This window comes from Camelus dromedarius, chromosome 25 (genome assembly GCF_036321535.1).
Source record: "Camelus dromedarius isolate mCamDro1 chromosome 25, mCamDro1.pat, whole genome shotgun sequence".
Classification (NCBI taxonomy): domain Eukaryota; kingdom Metazoa; phylum Chordata; class Mammalia; order Artiodactyla; family Camelidae; genus Camelus; species Camelus dromedarius.
In genome coordinates this window covers 16,854,971-16,876,982 of record NC_087460.1, presented here as the reverse complement: position 1 = coordinate 16,876,982, position 22,012 = coordinate 16,854,971, and the positions used below count along the sequence as shown (strand labels likewise).

Here is a 22,012-nt window from a genome sequence, read left to right as displayed (position 1 = left end):
ATCTGCATGGGAAGCAGTCATCCCCCATGTGTCCTCCATCCTCATGATTTCTTTCAGGTCCCCACTTAAAGTCTTCAGGGAGGCCTTGGCTGGACTACCCGGTGTAAAGTAGCAACCCTTCTTCCTTCAGTCCCCCCTTCATTTGCTTCTTTTTTCTTTATAGAATTTACCCCCACCTGATACTTTTGTATGCATTTGTATTTCTGCTGAAACAAATGAAGCGCAGAGATTTTGTCTGTTTGGTTCACTGCAGGACACCTGACCTAGAACGGTGTCTCACCCATAGTAGATACTCAGTATTCGTGGAATAAATAATTGTCATCTGAAGTTAAAAATAGTTAAGAAGTGAACTTGGAAACAAATTAAGTGTCATTTTAGCATAGAATTAAGTGGGCATATCAGTGGAAGGAAATAAGAAGCCTGAAAAAACTTTTTACATATTTAACATATAATAAAGAAACTATCACCCATTAGTGGGGAAGTGATTGGTCATTTTTGGTGATCAGCAGACTTTTCCTGTAAAGATCATGATAGTAAAATATTTTAGCTTTTCAGGCCACTATCATAACTCTTACAGCAGTTACTGAAGGGAAAGGAGCCAGAGACAGCACATAAACGAATGGGCACAGCTATATTTGACCCATGGTCATTTGCCTGTCCCTGGATATTTAAATTAATAATAATAAACTCCATTAGGTTAGTGATTTTTATCTATTTTGTTATTCACTGATGGATCCCAGGTAGACAGAACATTCTTGGCTTGGAATAGATATTCAATACAAATTGTTGATTTGCTCTAAATCAAAGTGACATTTGAAGATCCTGGCTATTTGGGGTGAAATGAACTCAGTTCCTGTCCTCACATTACATAATAGCATAAATTGCAATAGATGTTAGAGATAAATGGGAAATGATAAAAGTGGTTGGAAATGTAGGTGGATGCTTATCTGTCTTTGGATGAGAAAGGCTTTTTTAAGCCTAAAAGCAATAAGTGAAATTAGCTAAGGAAAGAACATTTCACTATTAGAAAATGTAAAACTTGAAGTATATAAACATCATAAACATTTAAAAAATCGAAATAGAAAAAATTACTGGACATTAAGAAAAGGCTAATAACCTTAACACGAAGAGCATATCTATATTGATAAGAAAAATACTAAAAGTCTAATAATAAAATGAGCCAAATCCAGGCATTTATGGTTATAGAGGAGGGAATCCAGGTAAACCCCTGAAAAAATAATCAACTGTTAATAATTTTAAGAAAGTACAAAGGAAAATAATATCTAATTTCTAACTCTCAAAGTTAAAGAGTAAGAAGATAAAAGTAAAAAGATAATATTAAATGTTGATTCACATACCTTGCTGATGAGAGGAAATTTATGCCACCTTTTTGAAAAGCATTTTGGTAATACATTAAAAAAATCCTTCATACCTTTTTAATGTGTCAAATAACTTCCCTTCCAAGAATCTGTTGTCAGGAAATAATTACAAATGATATCAAGGCTTTATGATCAAGGAAGTTCAGCATACTTTTATAATTAAATACAGTAGGAAATAGTTTACATATTTAGTAACAGAAATGATTCAGTAAACTGATTTATCAATAAGACTGAAATTACAGTGTCACTGTGATTATTTTTTGAAGATTTTTTAATGATGTGAGACGTGCTAATGATTGGGTGATGAAGTTAAAAAAAAAAGAGAACACAAAACTGATTATCCAAAATTATTTCAATTATGGAAATTATATATGGCTGAGCAAAAAGATTAGAAGAAAAGATTCCAAAGTGTTAATGATGGTTTTGTCTGGATTTTAGGATTATGGGTAATTTTTGTTTTCTATTTTGTATTTTTCTGTTTTGTCACAGGGTTCCTACAATTAATATTTTTTCTTAACATCAATATATATTATCTTTGTAAAAAGGAATTAAAAATTCTAAGAAAGCCAATTTAGTGTATGAAGAGATGATGCACATAAAAAGGGGATACAAAAAGCAAATGTTTGGAGAAATTTTGGCCTCATTAATAAAAGAATGCAAATTAAAATAAATATAAGATGTCATTTCAGATAGAAGAACATTTTTACTGTCTATGAGGAGTGGAAAATGTTTTTTAAGATTTGTATTCCTTGGTCTGTATGATCAAAAAGTATGTTACTGGCGAGAGCCGTTCTGTCTGGTAGAGTAGCAACTTGCCAGATTTGAATTTTAATTTTAATTAGATAAAATAAAATTTTAATTTTAATTAGATGAAATAAAATAAAAAATCCATTTCAAGTGCTGAATAGTCACATGTCTAGTGGTTACTTTCTCAGACATGACAGATACAGATCTCCGTCACTGCAGAAAGTCCTACTGGACAGTGATGCTCCAACATATGTTAATTTATTTGCCCCAATCTGCCATCTTTGGAAGAATAATAGTCACTTTTAGAGACGAAGAGAGAAGGGACAGCATTTACAAGGGGAGAAATGTCAGACATAATTATATCCAGGAACTACACTTACTATTTATTGGTCCATCCAACAATTTAAAATACCTACTAGGTGCTGAGATCTGCATGTGCAGTGAGTAGCAAGATGGACTCAATCCTGGTGTCTGGGGATTTACATTCTAATGGTGGAGGCAGAGTTTTACTTGCTCTTCTCCCAGAAACCTCCATGGCTGCTTCCCAACTTCCTTCAATTCTTGGTTAACACGTTGCTGTATACAGAGGAGTTCTCCAAGCAGTTTAAATAAAAGTCATCCTTGCCCATAGGTGTGGGTCCTCCTGCACCATTGCATCTCCAGCGTCTATTATTTGCTCTATTTTTTGCCACTTGTATTATGTGTTTGATAATCTATTGCATGTCTGTCTAATTCTAATCAGAATGAGGGCTTTAATAGAGTAAGGACTTTGTGTGGTTCACTGTTCTAACTAATAGTGTCTAACAGTTCGTTTTAATTTATTTATGTCCCTGAGTGGTAGTCTGTGAAATCTGACAAATAAACACAGTAAAATTCATCTGGAAGTAGAAGAGGACAGCTATTTCAAAAGGTGAATTTTGTTTTTCTTGGATAGAACAATGAAGGTAGACTCGTTTTTCCAGTTGTAAAACACATGACAAGTTGAGAATCATTTCATTCTTACAGGATTGAGTTAAGATATTTAAAAACAATGATACATGGAGTATACCAGAGATTTGGAGAGAGATTTAAACAGTGATCAGTGATACACTGCAAGATAGATCTCAAGTAACCTGAGAGTGAGGCAAGAAATTACTATTCAGTAAATGTTTGGAGGACAGTTGGACATCAGTATGGGAAAAAATTAATCAGAATGCATGAATCAGGTCATCTATAGCAGAAAACTCAGATTGCTTAAAAAGTGAAATAGGAGTCAAGGTGTGTATAGAGATGTGAGAGCTCGAATAAAAACCTAGAACAGAAATATACAGAACATCCTTTTCTTTTGTGAAAAGGATGCTTTTTTCTTCTTTTTATTAAATAAAGGGAAATGATTTAAATAAAAGATAGTGCCTGAATGCTAAAATTATTTTATATGATGAAATGTAATGAAATGAATGTTCTAAATAGAGTGAGACTGTGAAAATACATGTGAAATGACAGCTGAAGAGTTTATTACGTAAAATATGTTAAACTGACATGTAATAGGCAGTCACCATCCAGGTTTCATTTGAAAGTGGTTTAAAGGGTTTGAATCATCCCTACATGACAAAATACAGGCGTGAAATGATTATGTGAAAAATGCCCTGCCTTGTTAGCAATGTCAGAAATGCCAAATAAAATAGCTTTTAGGTATCATTAAACTGGCAAAACTAATTATCATTTGCAGAGATAACATGCAATTCCAGCAGCAAACAGATGGCATGCTCCAAGAGGTGTGAGCAGGGTAAAAGGAACCAGGAGGGACAGGGGAGCATCCAGGAACTGGGAACAGTGCAAAGCTGTTTCCACCCCAAGCCTGAAGGGGCCAGGGTGGTACCAGTGTTACGGGAGCCCAGAGAGCACTTGGAGACATTGCAGAAGGGCTCCAGCAGCAGCTGCTTCCACAGGCATGGATGCTGCTAAAGCCTGAGCGAGGAGATGGAGATGGGGATGGAGGCAGAGGTAGACCTGACTTCTTTCTCTTCCACTCTGGAATCTTCCACCAGTGCATTGTATCAGCTGAACCCGAGCAGAGCCCAAAAGCAAGAGCTAATTGGTGGAAATGAGGGCCCATCCTGTGTATCCGCAGACAGGTTGTTGATAATGTAAATTTATTATTTTAGAGGCTCAGCTCAGCATGTAGTGTAAAGCTGTCTGTGAGCTCTCATCTGATGATTCCTCTTTTGGTGAAATACACCCCCAAAATCTGAAAGTAAAAAGAATAATTTTGCCCAATTCTGTACAAGATCAATTAAAAGGGGGACTCACCTAAGAGAGTAGCAAGAAGGACACAACTAAGAAAATAAGAAAATGACTTGTATTTTGTGGTTACGTGTACCTCACCTCATTCCAAAAACAGATTAAAGCATGGTGGTGCATTAGAGTGAGGGAGTGAATGGAGCCTTTGAAATAAATGTTTAGATAATGATGGTACATGAGAAAGTTTGATAGGAAATAATGGTACATGAATAATATCTGTAAACAGATAGAAACTTTAAAAATATATGTATTACATGTAAAAAAGTAACTTAACATGATGTCCTTTTATTTGACCCATTTCTAATCTTTATTGGAAAGAGCCAGTAAAAATAAATAAATAACAGGTTGAAGAAATATTACTATTAATTAGGTTCTTTTTTTTTTCTGAAAATTTCTTAAGGGGTTTAATAAGAAAAGTGGCTCCCTACATCTCTTGCCCATCCTGAAATCACAGTGTAAGATGCAAGGCTCTAGAAGCGAAAAAGTTATCATTCAACTGGGACAGAAAAAATGTCTTGAACAGTTACTTGAATTTCTTGTTTAAATGAGTTGGAAAATAGGTTCCACACAGTTTTGTAAACCCAGAATTTCCTCTACCAGGATTTTTGGGAAAGTCTCATCTAGAAATATATTACCTTTATTAATCTACTGACTAAAGCAAATCTGTTTTTTTTTTTTAAAGCAAATATCCAGTTGTAGGTAAGGCAGTGTGATTCTATAATAGCTCCAGAGAGCCCCACCCAACTATGTGATATGTCACTGGGTGAAGAAGGTTCTTTGGACTGGTTATGGTGGAATTGGTCAACTACCTACTCAACTTTAATATGATTTTATTGTACATTTCAAAAAAAAAATTCATAAAAGCCAGTGCTGGAAAGATACTAAATGAAATAATATATCCTACGTAATATCCATCACAGGAAAATTGATTTTAAATTAGTTCTGGGACCACATTAAATTTTAATCCTATGTTAGAGTTTCTACAAATAGAGCCTAACCCTAAGTGCACCTTAGATAAAAAGATATTCTTGCATATTCTCCCATTTAAAAATTAATTAATTGATTCATTCATTTTACAAACATTTACTGAACATTTAAATTTTCCAGGCAGTATGTTATATGTAGGAGCAATAACTAAAAGATGACATAATTTGACATAATTTATCCTTTAGTTGCACTGCTCCCTACAATATAACTATGAGATTAGACACAGTGAAAACCTTTTAGTTGTGATAACAACCCTGTCAATAGATGGGGAAGAAGTGAGCTACCCCAATGGGAAGTGACTTAGAAGCAAAACAAACCCTGTGCTCTCTCTTCTCTTTCCATTTGGCACTCTTATTTTCCAAACCAAAACATTGGGACACATGGTTGCAGAAGGGAGTTTTTCTCTTCTGTGTGGTTTTTTTTTTTTTTTTTTTTTTGGTGTGTGTGCACAGGATTTTAAAACAATATCAAATCACATTACCTTTACTTAATCTTTTGATTAATCACCTTATTGAAAAGAATAAAAAATTATGTAAAAACTTTGGATTGTCTAAGAACATCTGGAACATCTGGTCACCACACTTACCCATTGTAATTTTGTGAATATTGAAACATTCTTACTCTGCTCAGTTCTAGAGTGTTTGCTCACACCCTGTGTTCACCCCCAGTCACTTCTTTTTATTTCCATGTTTCTCCACCCAACTTTTTTTTTTTCATTTGGTTTCAATTGTGGCTCTTCACGTTTGCAATTTGTCTACCCTGACATGCTTGGAAATTTACGGTTTGTTTAGCGGAATGACCAATTTCTGCCTGGTGGAGTAACCTCCCAGAAGGGTCAGAGCCCATGTTCTTTGCTGACGTGTCCTTTGCTCTAGTGTCCTCTCTTCTTGCTTAGCTGACTCACAGAAGAACGCACAAAACACACACACCTCCGTGGATCATCTGTGGATGAACAAGTCAAAATTGTTGGCAAGGGTTTGATCTTCTTTTACCTGCTTTCCTTTACAAGTGTTCCCTGTATGTGCATCCTCCAATCTGGGCCAGGTATTATAAGCGAACATGTGTAGAGATAGAGACCACCATTAATCACATTCACCGCTTTCTTATACTTACAATGACAGTTTCCTCTTTAATTTCCTCGCTTTGAGTGGAAAAGTCTTTTCCAGCAAAGCCAGGCTTGGGGATGGAGGGAGAAGGTGTGTACAGAAGTAGGGAGAAGCAGATCAGGAAGAAGGGGCTGGGGTCTGAAAGAATCCTGGCCTGAGGATGAAATGACAACCAAACTTAAAGGAGGAGCTACTACAGCATGCTACACTTTTAATGGATTTTAGTCAGAAATGTTTTTATTCAAAGCAACTTTTAAAAGCCGAAGAAATGTTATAAACAACCATTTCAGCAATTTTTAGAGGTTCCGTCCAGTACTGAGTTATCATTCAAAGATGTGATAGAACATATTGAGTTGTTTTGTTTTTCTCTCCAGGTTTGCAACACAACCACAGACAGGAAACACGCAGACACGTTCTTGGAGAAGTGTGTCACTGAGTCAATCATGAACATTGTGAGCGGCTTCTTCAATTCTCCCTTTTCAGACAACAGCACCAGCCTCCAGGTAACTTAAACAAGCATATATGAAAACACTGTCACACAGAATTTATTTACCTTATATGAGTGGAAAAAACGTTAATCTGGTCAGGAGTCACGTCCTACACTTCTGAAGATCTCTCTTGTCTCATATTATTTTCTATTATGCCCTGTTCTGAGTTTCCCAAACTTTATTTTAAATAAAGAGGCTCCATCTTCAAATTGAATTATTCTTGCTCTCCCTCTAAGCATAGAAGGCACTTTCTTATCTGTCTATTCACTGCCAAGTGGTGAAATAAATGATTCTTTAAATAGCATTTTGACTCAGTAATTCCACATGAGTAAATCTTGAAAGAATTAACAGGGATGTATATACTAAGATTTCCACTCGAGTATTTATAATGCTTAAAAATTGACATCAACCTTTAATGTCTATGAATGGGGCAATAGCTAAATAAATTATGGTATGTCTGGTGATGGTTTATTATGTAGCGATTCAACATCATGTTTTAGAAGAAAAAGATGGATGACAAAGGAGAATGATCATGAAGTATTAGAAAGTGAAACAGGCCACAGAGTTGCATCATAGTATCATCCAGATTTGTGGGTGTAAAGAATGTATGTACGTACATACACAGAAAGACACAAGAAGTCATCATTCTAAAAAGTTTGACACTGATTATCTCCACGTGTTAGGATTACTGGTGATCTTCATTTCTGTGATTGCCAGATATTCTACAGTGACTGTGTGTTATTTCAATTACACTTTCTTTAGGGAACACTTTTGAACTATTAGCTAGAACCATGTAAAATTGTTTTTGTAGGTCAAAATGGTTGTCTCCTCTACTTGCCTGTCGTATGAAACCAAAATGTACAATTGATGAAACAAACCCAAAACACCTGGTCTATTTATATACTTGGAAATAAACCAGAGATTATAAAAAATATAGTTAAATTCATGTCATTGGCTTCAAGAAATGCCATATTTTTCTGTTTAAGAATATAGTTAAAATAATGGATTTTCTGTGGTGTCTGGCATGGTGCCTGTTATGAGGTGGGCACATAATAAATATTGATTGACTGATATGTTCATTAAGTAACATGGAAACTCAAGAAATTCGTATTTTTTAAAAAAATTGGGGGGGGAGATAATTAATTAGATTCATTTTTAGAGGAGGTACTGAGGATTGAACCCAGGATCTCATGCATGTTAAGCATGCGCTCTGCCACTTGAGCTATACCCTCCCCCTAGTGCAGAAAATCAAAGAGACAAGATTGTGTTATATTTTGATGGGCTTTTTTGATAACGCGTAGATCCTGCATGAACGTTCATGGTTTAGCGACCAGTTTGCCTCCTTTCTTTCTGTTTTCAGACACATCAGCCAGTTTTTATTCAGCTGCTTCAATCTGCCTTCAGAATTTACAATTGCACCTGGCCAAATCCGTCACAGAAAGCCTCGGTGGAGTCCTGCATCAGAAGTTTGGCTGAAGTGGGTGAGTCAGAGTATTGGGTTTTACTTATTTTTGTAAAAGATACCAGGCTTCTGGTTAATAGGCAATCCAAGAAGCGTTCCAGTTGCCAACTTAAAAACAACGCAGGTTGTCTTTTCTGTGATGTGCCTCCATATGAACAAAAGAAAAAAATTTAGACCCACTGGTCCGGGAAATTTTGATTTAGCTTGAAGAATTAATATAATTCAAGGGAAGGGGATCAAAGAAGTGATATTTATAAAAAATCGTGTTTCTGATTTATTTTGGTGGACGGGAAACTCTCCCCAATTTTAATAGTTATCTTTTTGCCTATTGAACTTGTACAGTATAGTGAACTTATGTTGCCTTATATAACTCTTGGGTTTCTACCAGACATATCCCTTTATTATGTCTGTATTTTCCTACACTGTAATATAAAATTTTGTCTCCTGTTTGATCATATGGTTTATATTCTTGCAAGCTACTTTAGAGCCTTTATAATGAGGCACGATGTGTGAGTGTGAGAGTGTAAATGTGAACTCATTTGTTTGTTTATCTTCCTATTAAAATTTCTCACATGCTATTTTGTGCAATCAGCAGCAAAAAAAAAAAAAAAAAAGCAAGTATGGTCTCTATAAAGCTGAAGAGCCATGATCAGCAAATGGTTCTGAGCATTGCAACCTTTTTGGGACGGGAATATAATTGTTATAGTTCTTCTTTTTAAGGATTTTTAAATGTGTTTATTTATTTTTAAATTGTTATATTTCTGAACTTAATGTGGCAGATGGTGCTTTAACATGGCTCAGTAAGATTTTACAGGAATGAGTTTAGTTTAACTGTTACCTCAGATTTCATTATGGAATTGTCTGTTAAGTGGCCTGATTTACTCACCTCTTCATGTGGCAAGGGGACTTTTTGAGGGGTTTTTAGTTTTCTAATTTTGTTTAAAATCCATCAGTGTTTACTGAGGGTCTGTTATACATTGAAGGCTTCAGAAATTACCAGTGAAACGGAATGAAAGGGGATGATAACTAAGGGAAGGTTGGAACATTCTAGAAAGAATTTCTCACTGAGTCCTCCTTTTTAATTTTTTATAAAGTTAAATAGGGCTGTCCTTAGATGGCAGAAAGGAGGAGAAAAGAAATTCAGACTGGGATGGACTTCAAAAAACAAACAGAGGGGCAGCTTATAGTGTGTTTCATTGTCATGGTCATTGTCACTGCTGACTTTTACCAGCAAGTACCATTTGCAATGCTAAGCAATTTACATGTATTTTTCTCATTTAATCCCTAGACAGTTTCTTAAAAAAATTTTTTTTTTATTTCATTGAAGTGCAGTCAGTTACCTTAGACAGGTTCTTATTTACATTTTACCATTGAGGAAACAGAATTATCCAGATTAAGTAACTTGGCCAGGGTTATAGTATATGCTAAGTAAATATTTTGTAAGTGAATAGATGGCTTAACTAATTAATGACAATTTAAAATACTTTTAGTGTTTTTTCAACCACCAGTCTGTTCTCTGTATCTATGAGTATCTTTCGTTTTGTTTGTTCATTTATATTGTTTTTTAGCTTCCACGTAAAAGTGAAATCATGCGGGATTTGTCTGACTCCATCTGACTTATTTCACTTAGCATCATAACCTTCAAGGTCCATCCATGCTGTCCCAAATGGCAAGATGTACTTCTTTTTTATGTCAGAGTAGTATTCCATTGTGTGTGTGTGTGCATGTGTGTATATCTTCTTTATCCATTCATCCATTGATGGACATTTTCCATCTCTTGGCTATTGTAAATAATGCTGCAGTGAACATAGGGGTGCATATATCTTTTGGGGTTAGTGTTTTTATTTTCATTGAATAAATACCTAGAAGTGGGGTTGCTGGATCATATGGTAACTGTTTTTCATTTTTTGAAGACCCTCCATACTGTTTTCCATAGTGGCTGCACCAATTTACATTCCCACCAACAGTGCCCAAGGGTTCCCTTTGCTCCGCATTCTCGCCAACACTTGTTATGAAATTATATTCTTTATTCAGTTTAGGAATTCATTAAGTATAGTTTGAGTACCAAACAGGAGAGAAAAGATACATTTTGTGTATTTACTTTTCTTCACATTTAAGAACACTGGTGTTTCAGTACAGATTTATCCTGGATGTTTGGACATGATACGGAAAAGGTACCACTCTCCACCCACTCCATCATACCTGGCTTGTACACCGACTTTTCTTGTTCCTGGGGGCCTGTACAGGAGGGCTTGACAGTAAACCAAGTGTTATAATTAATGCTCACACTTGCGGTTGCCTTTTCCCCCTACCTGTCAGTTTATGTATCTAAGCATTCTTTTCCACAGCACATATCACTGCGGTATGTGTGTTCTCAGAGATCTGGTCTGGCAGATCCCACCAGCATTTCTGTCTAATTAAGAAATTTCACATAATCTGCAATATTTAACGAATAATAATTAGAATTAGATTTTGATTACCTGTTCAAATCACTGCAAAGACTTGTCATATCTAGAGCGTTTTCAGGATTTGTGAGCCTAATTAGTAGGTCAGCCTAGGAATTGCAATACCTGTGAATAAAAAATAGCTCATTTTACAGAACTGGCTGTCTCTGGGCAGAGCCTTAGACAAGATAAATGTGTTCATAGCAACGCATCCTGTCTCTTACTAGTTTTTTAAGAACTCCATATGCTTATTCTCTGACAAAATATCCTTAATAAAGTGGTATCTTAGTTGCCCTCTAACTTAGGAGTAAAATAGAAACATTTATTTTTTAAATATTTTAAACCTTAAGTGTCCACTAAAGCACGCAAGTTGGAGTTAATGCTTCATATCAGAAGATTGACTGACTTAATAAATTCATTCGTTTTTTTCTTACTGGGGGTGGGGGTGCAAAATAACCAACAATCCTGAGACTATGTCCTAGATCACATTTCAACATAAGATTTATATCAGAATTTTTCTAGCTTCATAAAAGTAAGCCAAGTTTGGATCATCTTTTTGGTTGCACTTGAGAAATATGATTCTAGTTATTAACATTCTTGTAAGTGAGATCATGAATTAATTTTTTTCTAGTCACAATTTTCTGCTTTAGTTTTTAAACAATGTGCAGGAAACTAAATTAGCCTCGTCAACTCTGCTTTCCAATTAATATTTGTAATGTTTTGACAGTGCAGAGAATCTATTTCAGGCCATGTCTTTCAAGGTATTAATATTTTTACAATTGCTTTGAAAAGTTTTATCATTATCTGCACAGCTGACCTATTTTAACTCAAATTCTCCTTTCCCCAATTGCATAATTTTCTTTTATTACCTAGAAATTGTGATTTTTTTTTTTAGCCTTTGGCTGGAGATTACCTTTGGGCATGAGAAAGTCATGTTTATTTTACCTAGTTAATTTATATTGTGCAGTTTGTGCTAAGATAGGAGACTAGAAAATGCCAACTAAAGTTGGCCATTTGGGGTACGAAAAGAAACCCTTTTAGCAAAGTTTGGAATAGTGGTGTCTCCCCCCCTGGTTTGAAGGTGCTGCTGGCCATGGAAGGGCAGGTGAGATTTTCCTGGTCACACTAATAGGAGAGGGGCTGTATTGCTGAGAAAGACAAAGGTGCTACCATTGGATTACATTTCCACTAGTGTCATTAGAAAAATTGAGTATGTCTTCGTGTAAGTCATGTTCATAGCAACAAACGCTTACTTGATGGTTAGTTGTATCTAAGGAACCTCGATCCTACAGGGGAGGGAAATCCCAGTTCCCTCCCTCCCTCTGCTTTGTTTAAATGTTAGTGGAAACTTGGTTGTAACATGTTTTGAGCAACTTTAAAGTTTTATAATTTTTGTTATTTTGGTCGCTTAGAAAATAACATATGAGCAACATTGTCTTCTGTTTGACTTTCAAACGTGTAGAGCAAACCCAGTTTATGTATGAAGCAGCCAGAAAGGATGAAAGGCTCACCAGGATTTAATCATGGCGCAGGAATAAGTATTTATAAAAAAATATGTGCAGCCTGGCCTTGTCAAGGCTGTTGGTCCTTCCGATGAGACAGGAGTTGCTTTGCTGTGTGTGATGGACAGAAACAGAGACATTGTATGCTTTGGAGAAGGAACATTCTAATGACTATTAGGAAAACGTTCGCTGGAGAAGTATGAGCGGTGGTGCAATAGATTGTTTAGGGTTGCCTTAGAGCTGTGATTGTTTCCTTAAAACTTCAGCGTGAGCTCTTGTTTAACTTGGGAACTTTTTGTGTTGGTAGCTAAAATAATCTGTTTGCAAAGAAGGTTTTGAGTATCTCACAGCTTCAGAGAATTTTCACCAGCAGAAATAGTCCTGCCTACTGTTGTAGCTTTCCTTTCATTATATGAAATAAGCCAGATTCTCTCTTTCTCACTCTCATTTCTTTTTATTCCTTCCCTCTTATTTTCATTCATTAAAAAAAAAAAGTCTTCTGGTGATGATCATGATAGCTTTAAATAGTATCTTTATATCTCTGTCTCTAAAGTGACAGCTCTAAATAATGTCTACATTTCCACAGTATGAAAAAAATCAGTAAATCAATGTAGAACTTCCATTTTTATGTCTTCTTTCACACTCTATGTTCTAAATGGTTGCTCGACAGAGCATTGGTTTGTGATGTTATGATTTGTGACATTTGTATTCTATTCTGAAATATAATGAGATCTCTTAGGTTGATAAAGCTTAAAAATCAGTTTTCAGAGCTTACCATATTGTGATGTGTAAATATTTTTCACTGTATATCCATTAGAGACAAAACTGTAGAGCCATGATACTGAAAGTTTTCCCATTGGAAGAAAACTTCAAACCATTGACACCTAATGAATCTTCTTTCATTTGCATCTTGCTTTACTCTCTTCTTCAGGTTTGTGCTCAGTTGTCACTCCCAGTTTATCCCTTCCCACCCCCTTTTCCCCCTGGTAACTGTAAGTTTGTTTTCTATGTCTGTGAGTCTGTTTCTGTTTTGTAAATTAGTTTATTTGTGTTTTGTTTTTTTAGATTCCACATATAAATGATATCATATGGTATTTTTTTTTTCTCTCTCTGGCTTACTTCACTTAGAATGATGATCTCTGGGTCAATCCATGTTGCTGCAAATGGCATTATTTTATTATTTTTATGGCTGAGTAGTATTCCATTGTATAAATATACAACTTCTTTATCCAGTCATCTGTGGATGGACATTTAGGTTGCTTCCAGGTCTTGGGTATTGTAAATAGTGTTGCTATGCACATTGGAGTACATGTATCTTTTTGAATTTGTATCTTTTTGAATTAGAGTTCCCTCCAGATATATGCCCTGGAGTTGGATTGTTGGTAAGTCTATTTTTAGTTTTTTAAGGGATCTTCCATAAAGGCTGTACCAAACTACATTCCTACCAACAACATAGGAAGGTTCCCTTTTCTTCACTCCCTCTCTGGCATTTATCGTTTGTGGACTTTTGAATGATGGCCATTCTGACTGGTGTGAGTGGTACCTTGTTGTAGTTTTGATTTACATTTCTCTGATAATTAGCTGTATCAAGCATTTTTTCATGTCTATTGGCCATTCGTATGTCTTCACTGGAGAATTGCTTGTTTAGGTCTTCTGCCCACTTTTGGATTGGGTTGTTTGGTTTTTTTGTTATTAAGTTGTATGAGCTGTTTATATAGTTTGGAAATTAAGCGTTTGTCAGTCGTATGACTTGCAAATATTTTCTCCCATTCCGAAGGTTGCCGTTTTCTTTTGTTTATGGTTTCCTTTACTGTGCAAAACCTTATAGTTTCATTAGGCCCCATTTGTTTAGTTTTGCTTTTATTTCCATTGCCTGGGTAACTGCCCTAGGAGCACATTGCTAAAATTTATGTCAGAAAATGTTTTGCCCATGTTTTCTTCTAGGAGGTTTATCGTGTCTTGTCTCATGTTTAAGTCTTTGGCCCATTTTGCATTTATTTTTGTGTACGGTGTGAGGGAGTGTTCTAGTAGCTTCACTGATTTACACGTGGCTGTCCCACCTTGGTCTTTATTCCTGTCCTTTTCTTTTTTGCAGTATGAAATGTTTCACGTTCTGAAATGTTTATTTGTACAATCAAATTTTAATTTCCAGGATTTCTTTCTCTTTTTTTTTTTTTTCTGGTTCTCTAATTTTTTGGATGCAGTATATGCTCACATTTTCTGAGGACAATGATTAGAATTATTTAAATATTTTTGGCTCTTCCTTGGATCATCTCTGTTCTCGCTGGGGCCAGTTATTCTTAATGCTCTTGGTTTTTTCCTGTGATTCTTGGTGGAGTGTCCTAAAGGTCTGTAATGACTGGCCCGGGTCTCCACGGCAGTTTTGAGGGTCTGTTTCTCTACTAACATGCCCCTGTAAATGACGGGGCTGACCCTGAGTTCTGCGTGAGGGGCTGAATAAATGATACACAGGTTTTTTTTGAAGTGTGTATGTGTTTGTGTGTGTGTGTGTGTGTGTGAAGCAGGGGACCAGCTAGGAATACTAACAAGTGTTAAAATAAGGAGGGCTTTCCTCAGGGGTCGGAATCCTTTGTGTATTTTCCCCTTTTTGCTGGAACTGCCTCTTCTCTCCCTGCTTTTCTGCTCCTTTGATGAAGCACTTTGGAGTTCCTTAAAGCTCTCTTCTGCTTCTCTGTCAAATCCTAGCCCCTTCATTTGGCATCCTCCCCAGGCAGGTATTCCTCTTTCTTGAGAGAACATTTCTGCATTTCTCTAACTTCATCCTCTGGGTAAAAGCCTCGGCTGCCAGCCTCTCTGTTTATGCCAGTCCGAGGGAGGCGGGCCTTCCCTTCCCAGCTATTCGGACGCTGTTCTTTACTGAGTTGCCAGGTGACTCCACCATCCCCTGCTGCCGCTCGTTGTGTTGCTTGGCTGGGAAGCCTGTTCTAACGCTCATCTCTTGGAGAGCAGTTTCTTCTTTCTTTGATGGACAGATTGAATCCTGCCTTCATCCTGCTTGCAAAAATGCCTCTACATTTCTGTTTTCCTTATGGCAGGCGTTCTCATTTTCTGTGTTGTGATACAAGTCTGGTAAAACAGAAATTTCAGTGGATCTTGGGAAGAAGGACATGTACTGTGTACTGTCTTCTAATGCAGATTTTTTCAAACTTTTCAATTTTTTATTTCTTCTCTCAGATGTTTTACCACATGCAGTTTTGTGCATCTGTGCTTGGGTGTGTGCACAAACACGTACACACACATCATATTAATAAAATGGAGCGGCAGGATTTTATCACGTGTTTTCTGTCTGCTTTTAAATTTTCCTTTGCATCTAGGAAGGCACACATTTGCATGGTTGTCACACAGTGTGTTTCCATACTGGTGTTGTATAAAAGTGCATTTCAAACATTAATCATCAAGAAATCAAGTAAGTTCTCGACTGTTTAATGAGCTCACTTTAATAATTGGTCTTAAGAATTGAAATACTTTCAAGTTAGAAGCTTTTACAGTCACATAAAATAATTTAATGGCAGACTTCACACATTTGATATTTTTGTTTTTTCTTCCAGTTTTATTGCGCTATCGTTGACATGTAACATAGTCATTGATCTCTGTGTATACTGTGAAATGATAACCACAATAAGTTTAGTTAATGACCAACATCTTATGTAGTTACAGTTTTTTTTTCTTGTGATGAGAACTTTAAAGATCTAGTAACTTTCTCTCTTAGTAACTTTCAGATGTCCAATACAGTATTGCTAACTAGAGTCACCATGATATCCCAGAACTTATTTATCTTACTTTTGTCTTTTTTCATTTGTTCTATTTTTATAAAAGTATTTCGATAATGTGCAAGAAGCTTTAGTCAAATTGGGAGGAAAATATTTAAAATCTTTTTTTTTTTCAGCAAAGAATCGTGGGATTGCCATTCCAGTGGACTTGGACGGCCAAGTTAATACTCTTTTTATGAAGAGTCATTCAAATATGGTGCAGCGGGCTGCCATGGGTTGGAGACTCTCAGCTCGCTCTGGACCACGCTTTAAGGAAGCTCTTGGAGGGCCTTCTTGGGACTATAGAAATATTATTGAAAAGTTACAGGTACGGTGAGAACATGAAATGACATTAATACTTTTAAATTATAACTTTTAACATATATAGTATATATAAATAAAACATGATCTAAAAATATCAAATTCTAGTTGGAGACCAGGCTTTACTTGATAATTTCCTACCAACACCACCCCTTTTAAAAGCATAGCATGTAGTAGTTGTAAGTTATTTTTAGTGAGTATGTGTTATTGAATGTGCTTTGGTAGCAGGGTAATGGGTCTTAATATCAAAATAACAACTATAATACAGTTGGTGAAATAATTCGCTATGTAGACTTTTGTAAGGAACATTCACAGCCTTGCTTCAATTTATCTCTGCGTATCCTTTTATGCTCCTTTGGTGGGAATGGGGTAAGCACCTTTACTCCCAAATTATTTGCAGAGCATCCCACTCCTGTTTTTGGCCTGGACTTTCCGGGACACTGAGTAAAGAGAGACATTGTGTTAATCTGCTCGGACTGCCATCACAGAATACCACAGACTGGGTGGCTTAACCAACAGAAGTTTATTTTCTCACAGTTCTGGGGCTAGAAATGCAAGATCAAGGTGTTGGCAGGTTTGTTTTCTTCTGAGGCCTCTCTCCACGGCTTGCTCACGGCCTGCTTGTCACCGTGTCCTCATGTGGTCTCTCCTCTGTGCACGTACATGTCTGAGTCTTGATCTCTTCTTATAGGAACACCGGTCACGTTGGACTAGAGCCCACCTATGTGGATTCATGTTACCTAAATCACCTCTTTAAAGACCCTGATTCCGAATACAGTCACATTCTAAAGCACCAGGGTTAGGACTCGATCATATGAGCTTTAAGGGGGACATAATTCATCTCCCCACCCACATAATTAGTGGAGGATTTCATGGAATGAACTGGAATATGGTTTGAGGAAGGTTTTTGGCTTGGGGAATGGTCAAGACATTAACCGGAATAAATATTGTGAGAGGTAACATGTAGATTAATTGGTGAAGGTTCAGAGATTTGATAGATGAGTGCTCTGTGTTATTAAAAAGACAAGGCAGACTCAGTATGAAACGTGAAGGCCATAAGCCAGTAAAGTTTTGGAGGGAAATATAATTATAAGTGAGCAAGCAGTTGTTGGTTTGCAGGATAGAAATATCAGGAAGAGACTAGTGGAAGGCGGATTAATAAGGAATTACGAAAGATCTCAGCCAGGTGGTGGTGGGAATGAAATGAGGACGCAGGTACTGCACACGGTAATGAAGGCAAGGTCAACGGCCCTGGTGGCTCTGGGATGGAGGCAGAGAGAAGGCATGGGGGCCTCTAAGAGGCACTGATGATGGGAGACTGGGTGGTGTTATAGATGCTTCATTGTAAGAGGGAAGGAGAGAATCCAGTAGAAGGTTGTTGGCTCTGGTCATAGAAAATACACTGATCAGGCCTATAGGCTACGGAATGTATTGAAAGTTAAGCCTGTATTTGCAGCTGATCGGTGGAGTGAGGATAGTGGGTGGTGTTGCTAAAAGTGAGGGTACAGTGATGGGAAAACAAAGAACATTTCTTGAGGCTGGAAGTGGCAGAATGGCCAGATAAAAGGAGAAAAAAAGTCCAGGCCAGAAAGGAGGGGAGTCAGGTTTATGAGGGCCAGAGGACTAGACATTTCAGGGGAGAGAGAGATGTGAGTGTCAGCCAGCACAGGGCGGGCTGCTTCACACTTACATTCAGCACAGCCATTGGCAAACGTTGGCAAACACTGGATAAAGATACGTTTGGTGAAAACTCTACATCAGCCACTGCCCTAAGTGCTGGAGATAGAGCTTTGTATGCCCTCATGGAACATGCATCCTAACCATTAAATAAATGATATAGTGTTAGATAATTAAAAGTGCTATGAGTAAAATAAATCAGGGTAACAACATGGTGAAGAATGACCAGGAGAGTAATCCCGTGGTGAGGGAGCTCCTCTCTGCTGAGCATACATTGAGATGAGACCTGAATAATGAAGAGGAATCATCTATTCAAAGATGTGAGGACAGTTTTATAGGGAGGGAAGAGTAAATGCGAAGGTGCTTAGGCAGGAATGAGGTCGGGGGGTTGAGGAAGCCCACTGGGGCACGAGTGAGTGAAGGAAGAGAGTATTATGAAATAAGGAGCAAAATCATCTAGAGACTCACATGGAGAAGCATTTGGATTTATTCTGTGATGGAAAATCATTGGAGGTTTTCAACAGAGTATAGGCATGACTTGATTTACCTTTAAAAGAAAAAAAAAACACTGTGGACTTTGAGTGGTGAATAGACTCCAGGGTCCAGACATGGAAACAGTGAGTTAGGTAGCTGTTACATTAATTCAAGCAAAAGTTGATGGCTTGGCTTGAGGGGGTTAGCAATAGCAATGAAGATAAGTAGATGGATTTTGGATATAGTTGGTTGTGGGGCCAGTGGACCTTGGTGGATGAGTGGGTAAGTGTAGGGTGATGGAAAGAGGAATCAAGGATGAGCCTTGGATATGAGACGATTGGATTGTTTGCTAAGATAGGGGAGGATGGGAGAGTTCTGTATGGAGAATGTTAAGTGTCAGATGCCTATGTCAGTATCTATGTGGATATGTCAGATGGGCTGCTGGACATACGCATCTGCAGGAAATACAAATGTGGGATTTTTCAGCATTTATGATATTAGAACCATGGAAATGGATGGATTCCCTCATGTCAAAGTGTAGATACAGAAGAGAAAGGACCAGGAGCTACCAGGAGTTGGCAAAGAATGGTCAGGACATAGGTGGAAAATAAGGAAAGTGTGGTATTACAGAAGGCAAGAGTAGAAAGTGTTTGACAGAGTAGGGCTAAGTGCGTAAAATGCTTAGCGGGGGGTGCGTAAGCTGAGGACAGAAAAGTAACCACTGAATTTGACCACAGGGTGATGATTGCAGCTTCCTGGTACTCAGTAATGATAATGACTAACATTTATTAAGGAATAATAAGTGGTCAGTATGCGGTAGAGGCTGTTTTGTGTATTTACTTTTAATCCTCACAGCAAACCCGTATAATTGCTGGGATCATTATTCTGAGTTTTCATGTGGAGAGATAACGAGTTAGAGAGATTACACAGTTGGTCCATGATCAAAATAGGAGATGAAGACAGAATTCACATCATAGAAGCCTGGGCACAATTTGTTCAGTAAATGAAATGAAGGAGGAAGGTAACCTGAAAGACAGGTACATTTCAGTGACATTTTATTAAATGTGGTCATGTCTGGTAAGCATATTCTCTCCCCGCATTTATATAATATCTAGTGTCCCAGTTATGTTATTTCCTCCCTGGTGATCTTTTTCAGCTGTCATGAGGGATTTCTCAGAAAGCTTATTTGCAGTAATTGAAGTAGAAATGATCACTTTCGCTAAAAGGGGAGGAAAGAGTTAAACAAGAATCAAGTCCTGAAATCTAACTGTAAGAAATCAAGAGACAACCAGGAAGAAAATAACATAAAAACGAGTGTTACTATAGTTGAGAGTAGCAATAAGCAATTAGCAGTCGGTTTTCTGCTTAACACAATATGCCGCAGCTACGGGTGAATGAAGTATTGCTTCATGAGAGATTTTTTTTGGTTTGTTTTCTAACTTAGTTATTTTAAAAACAAAACAGGGATGCTTTAATCGTTGAAGAATGTTCAGTAAATTATCACTGCTTGCAGTCCATTTGAGAAACATGTCAGTTAGATGCTTTCGGCTGTAATTAATACAATATTCAACTAAAAGTGGCTTAAGCAATTAAAAAAAAATCCTTTCACATAGCAACGATTCCAGACTTGGGGCTCTTCATGAGGTGTTTAATTCAGTGCTTGGTAGGTCAAGGGCCCTAACACCATTGGTCTGTTGACTTTCAGCTTAAGACTGGTCTCCAAAGGTCATATGAGAGCTGCCTTGTGTTTTGAATTTCCACATTCTCAAGCTGTCGTGAGAGCCACAGGTAGTTGCTAAAGGATGGCCCCTTTTTCCCCCAACATACACCCTCATATGCTCAGCAGACTTCACCTGATGTCTTATTGGCCAGGACTGTGTCACGTAGTCATACCTAATCAATCAGTGGCAGGGAGCGTGGAATGACCCTGCCTGGCTTCAAGTAACCAGTCTTGACTCTAACCCTGAGAATGTTGCTGCTTGACTGAGAATTAGCGTGGAGATTCTGTTGGCAAGGAAGAAGATGAGAAAGGCTATTGGGTCGGCGATCAATGGTGTCCATCAAAAAATGGAATTTGAAATACAATTAAATATCATTGAACCCTTGTGCAGGACTAATTGTGCGCCAAAGAATGTATCAAGGAATTTTCCCATTGAAAAAATGATTAGTTCCAGATGACCAATGACACACATGAAATCTTTTTCAGCTGTTCCCTGAGCCTACCCCAATTCCAGTTGGATGAATACCGGTAGTGTCTCTATTACAGTCCTAGACAATGCAGGGCTTGTAACAGTGGCTTTACAGACTTTTCATCTTGTCTGCATATCCTTAGGAATCACATGGCTATCCACCCCTCCCTTACTGTGTAAATGAAAAAGGAGACCCAGGCAGTAGTCATACAGAAAGCCAGCCTGTACTTAAAGCACAGACATCTGGTGCCGTGGGAAGTAGGGCACGCCTTCTCTGAAATTTCCGTGTCTCAGTCCTGATGACTGCACTTAGGCTTGTCGTATCATCAGAGGATGAAATCTGAGTTAGGTCTTCACATGGACTCTCTTGTGCTTTACTCCTCAGGATGTGGTGGCCTCCTTGGAGCAGCAGTTCAGCCCGATGATGCAGGCTGAATTCTCAGTGTTGGTTGACGTGCTGTACAGTCCAGAACTGCTGTTCCCCGAGGGGAGCGACGCAAGAATAAGATGCGGTGCTTTCATGTCCAAGTAAGTGGGTAGAGCCTGGGATTCTGCCGGTTCCACCGCACTGAGGGGGCCTCTGACATCTCCGCCTCTCACTCTGCCGGTGCGTAATGACAGTCCACAGATCATGTGAGAGGTATCAAATCCCCATAGTAAAATATACTTCCAAAATGACCAGTCTGATTCAATGGAAATTTCATTTTGGTGAAGTTCAAGTTACTGTATTTTACTAAAATTTACAGAAGATGACGTGTCGCCATTGGGCACACCACATGAAAGGATAGATTGGTTCTGATTCCTTTCTGCAACTGTGTGATGGGACCTCTAAAACGATTCCTGATTAAAATCACAGATTTTCATTGACATACAGAGGAAGGAAAGGGAACTCGCATTTATTGAAGTCTTAACGTGTGTGTTTTTGTCCTACATGTGTTTACTTGTGTTATCTCATCTGCACAAATGCTCTGAGAGATTGAGCGGCCAGCTTCATTGTAGAGATGAAAGCTGAGGCTCCGGCATGTTCAGGGAAGAGCTGCGAAGTCTCTGCCCGGCACTCTGCCACGCTGCCTCGACGATGCCCCCCTGCGGCCCTTCCTTTGCGTGTGTCCCTCAGCACCTTTGTGGTGCTGTCAGGTCTGCTGCAGCTGACATGTTTACCCTAGAATATCTTCATATTCATGGT

General features: G+C 37.8%; 1 protein-coding gene across 2 annotated transcripts in view; it reads left to right on the top strand.

Annotated features, from left to right (window-relative positions):
* ITPR2 (inositol 1,4,5-trisphosphate receptor type 2) overlaps positions 1-22,012 on the top strand; it is a 419,018-nt gene that overhangs the window by 197,223 nt on the left and 199,783 nt on the right. For both annotated transcript variants that reach the window (XM_031443910.2, XM_064479133.1), the window contains exons 33-36: positions 6,874-7,002; positions 8,348-8,468; positions 16,303-16,493; positions 21,212-21,354. In XM_031443910.2, coding sequence (XP_031299770.1) covers positions 6,874-7,002; positions 8,348-8,468; positions 16,303-16,493; positions 21,212-21,354 — 584 coding nt within the window. The remainder of the gene's footprint in view (positions 1-6,873; positions 7,003-8,347; positions 8,469-16,302; positions 16,494-21,211; positions 21,355-22,012) is intronic.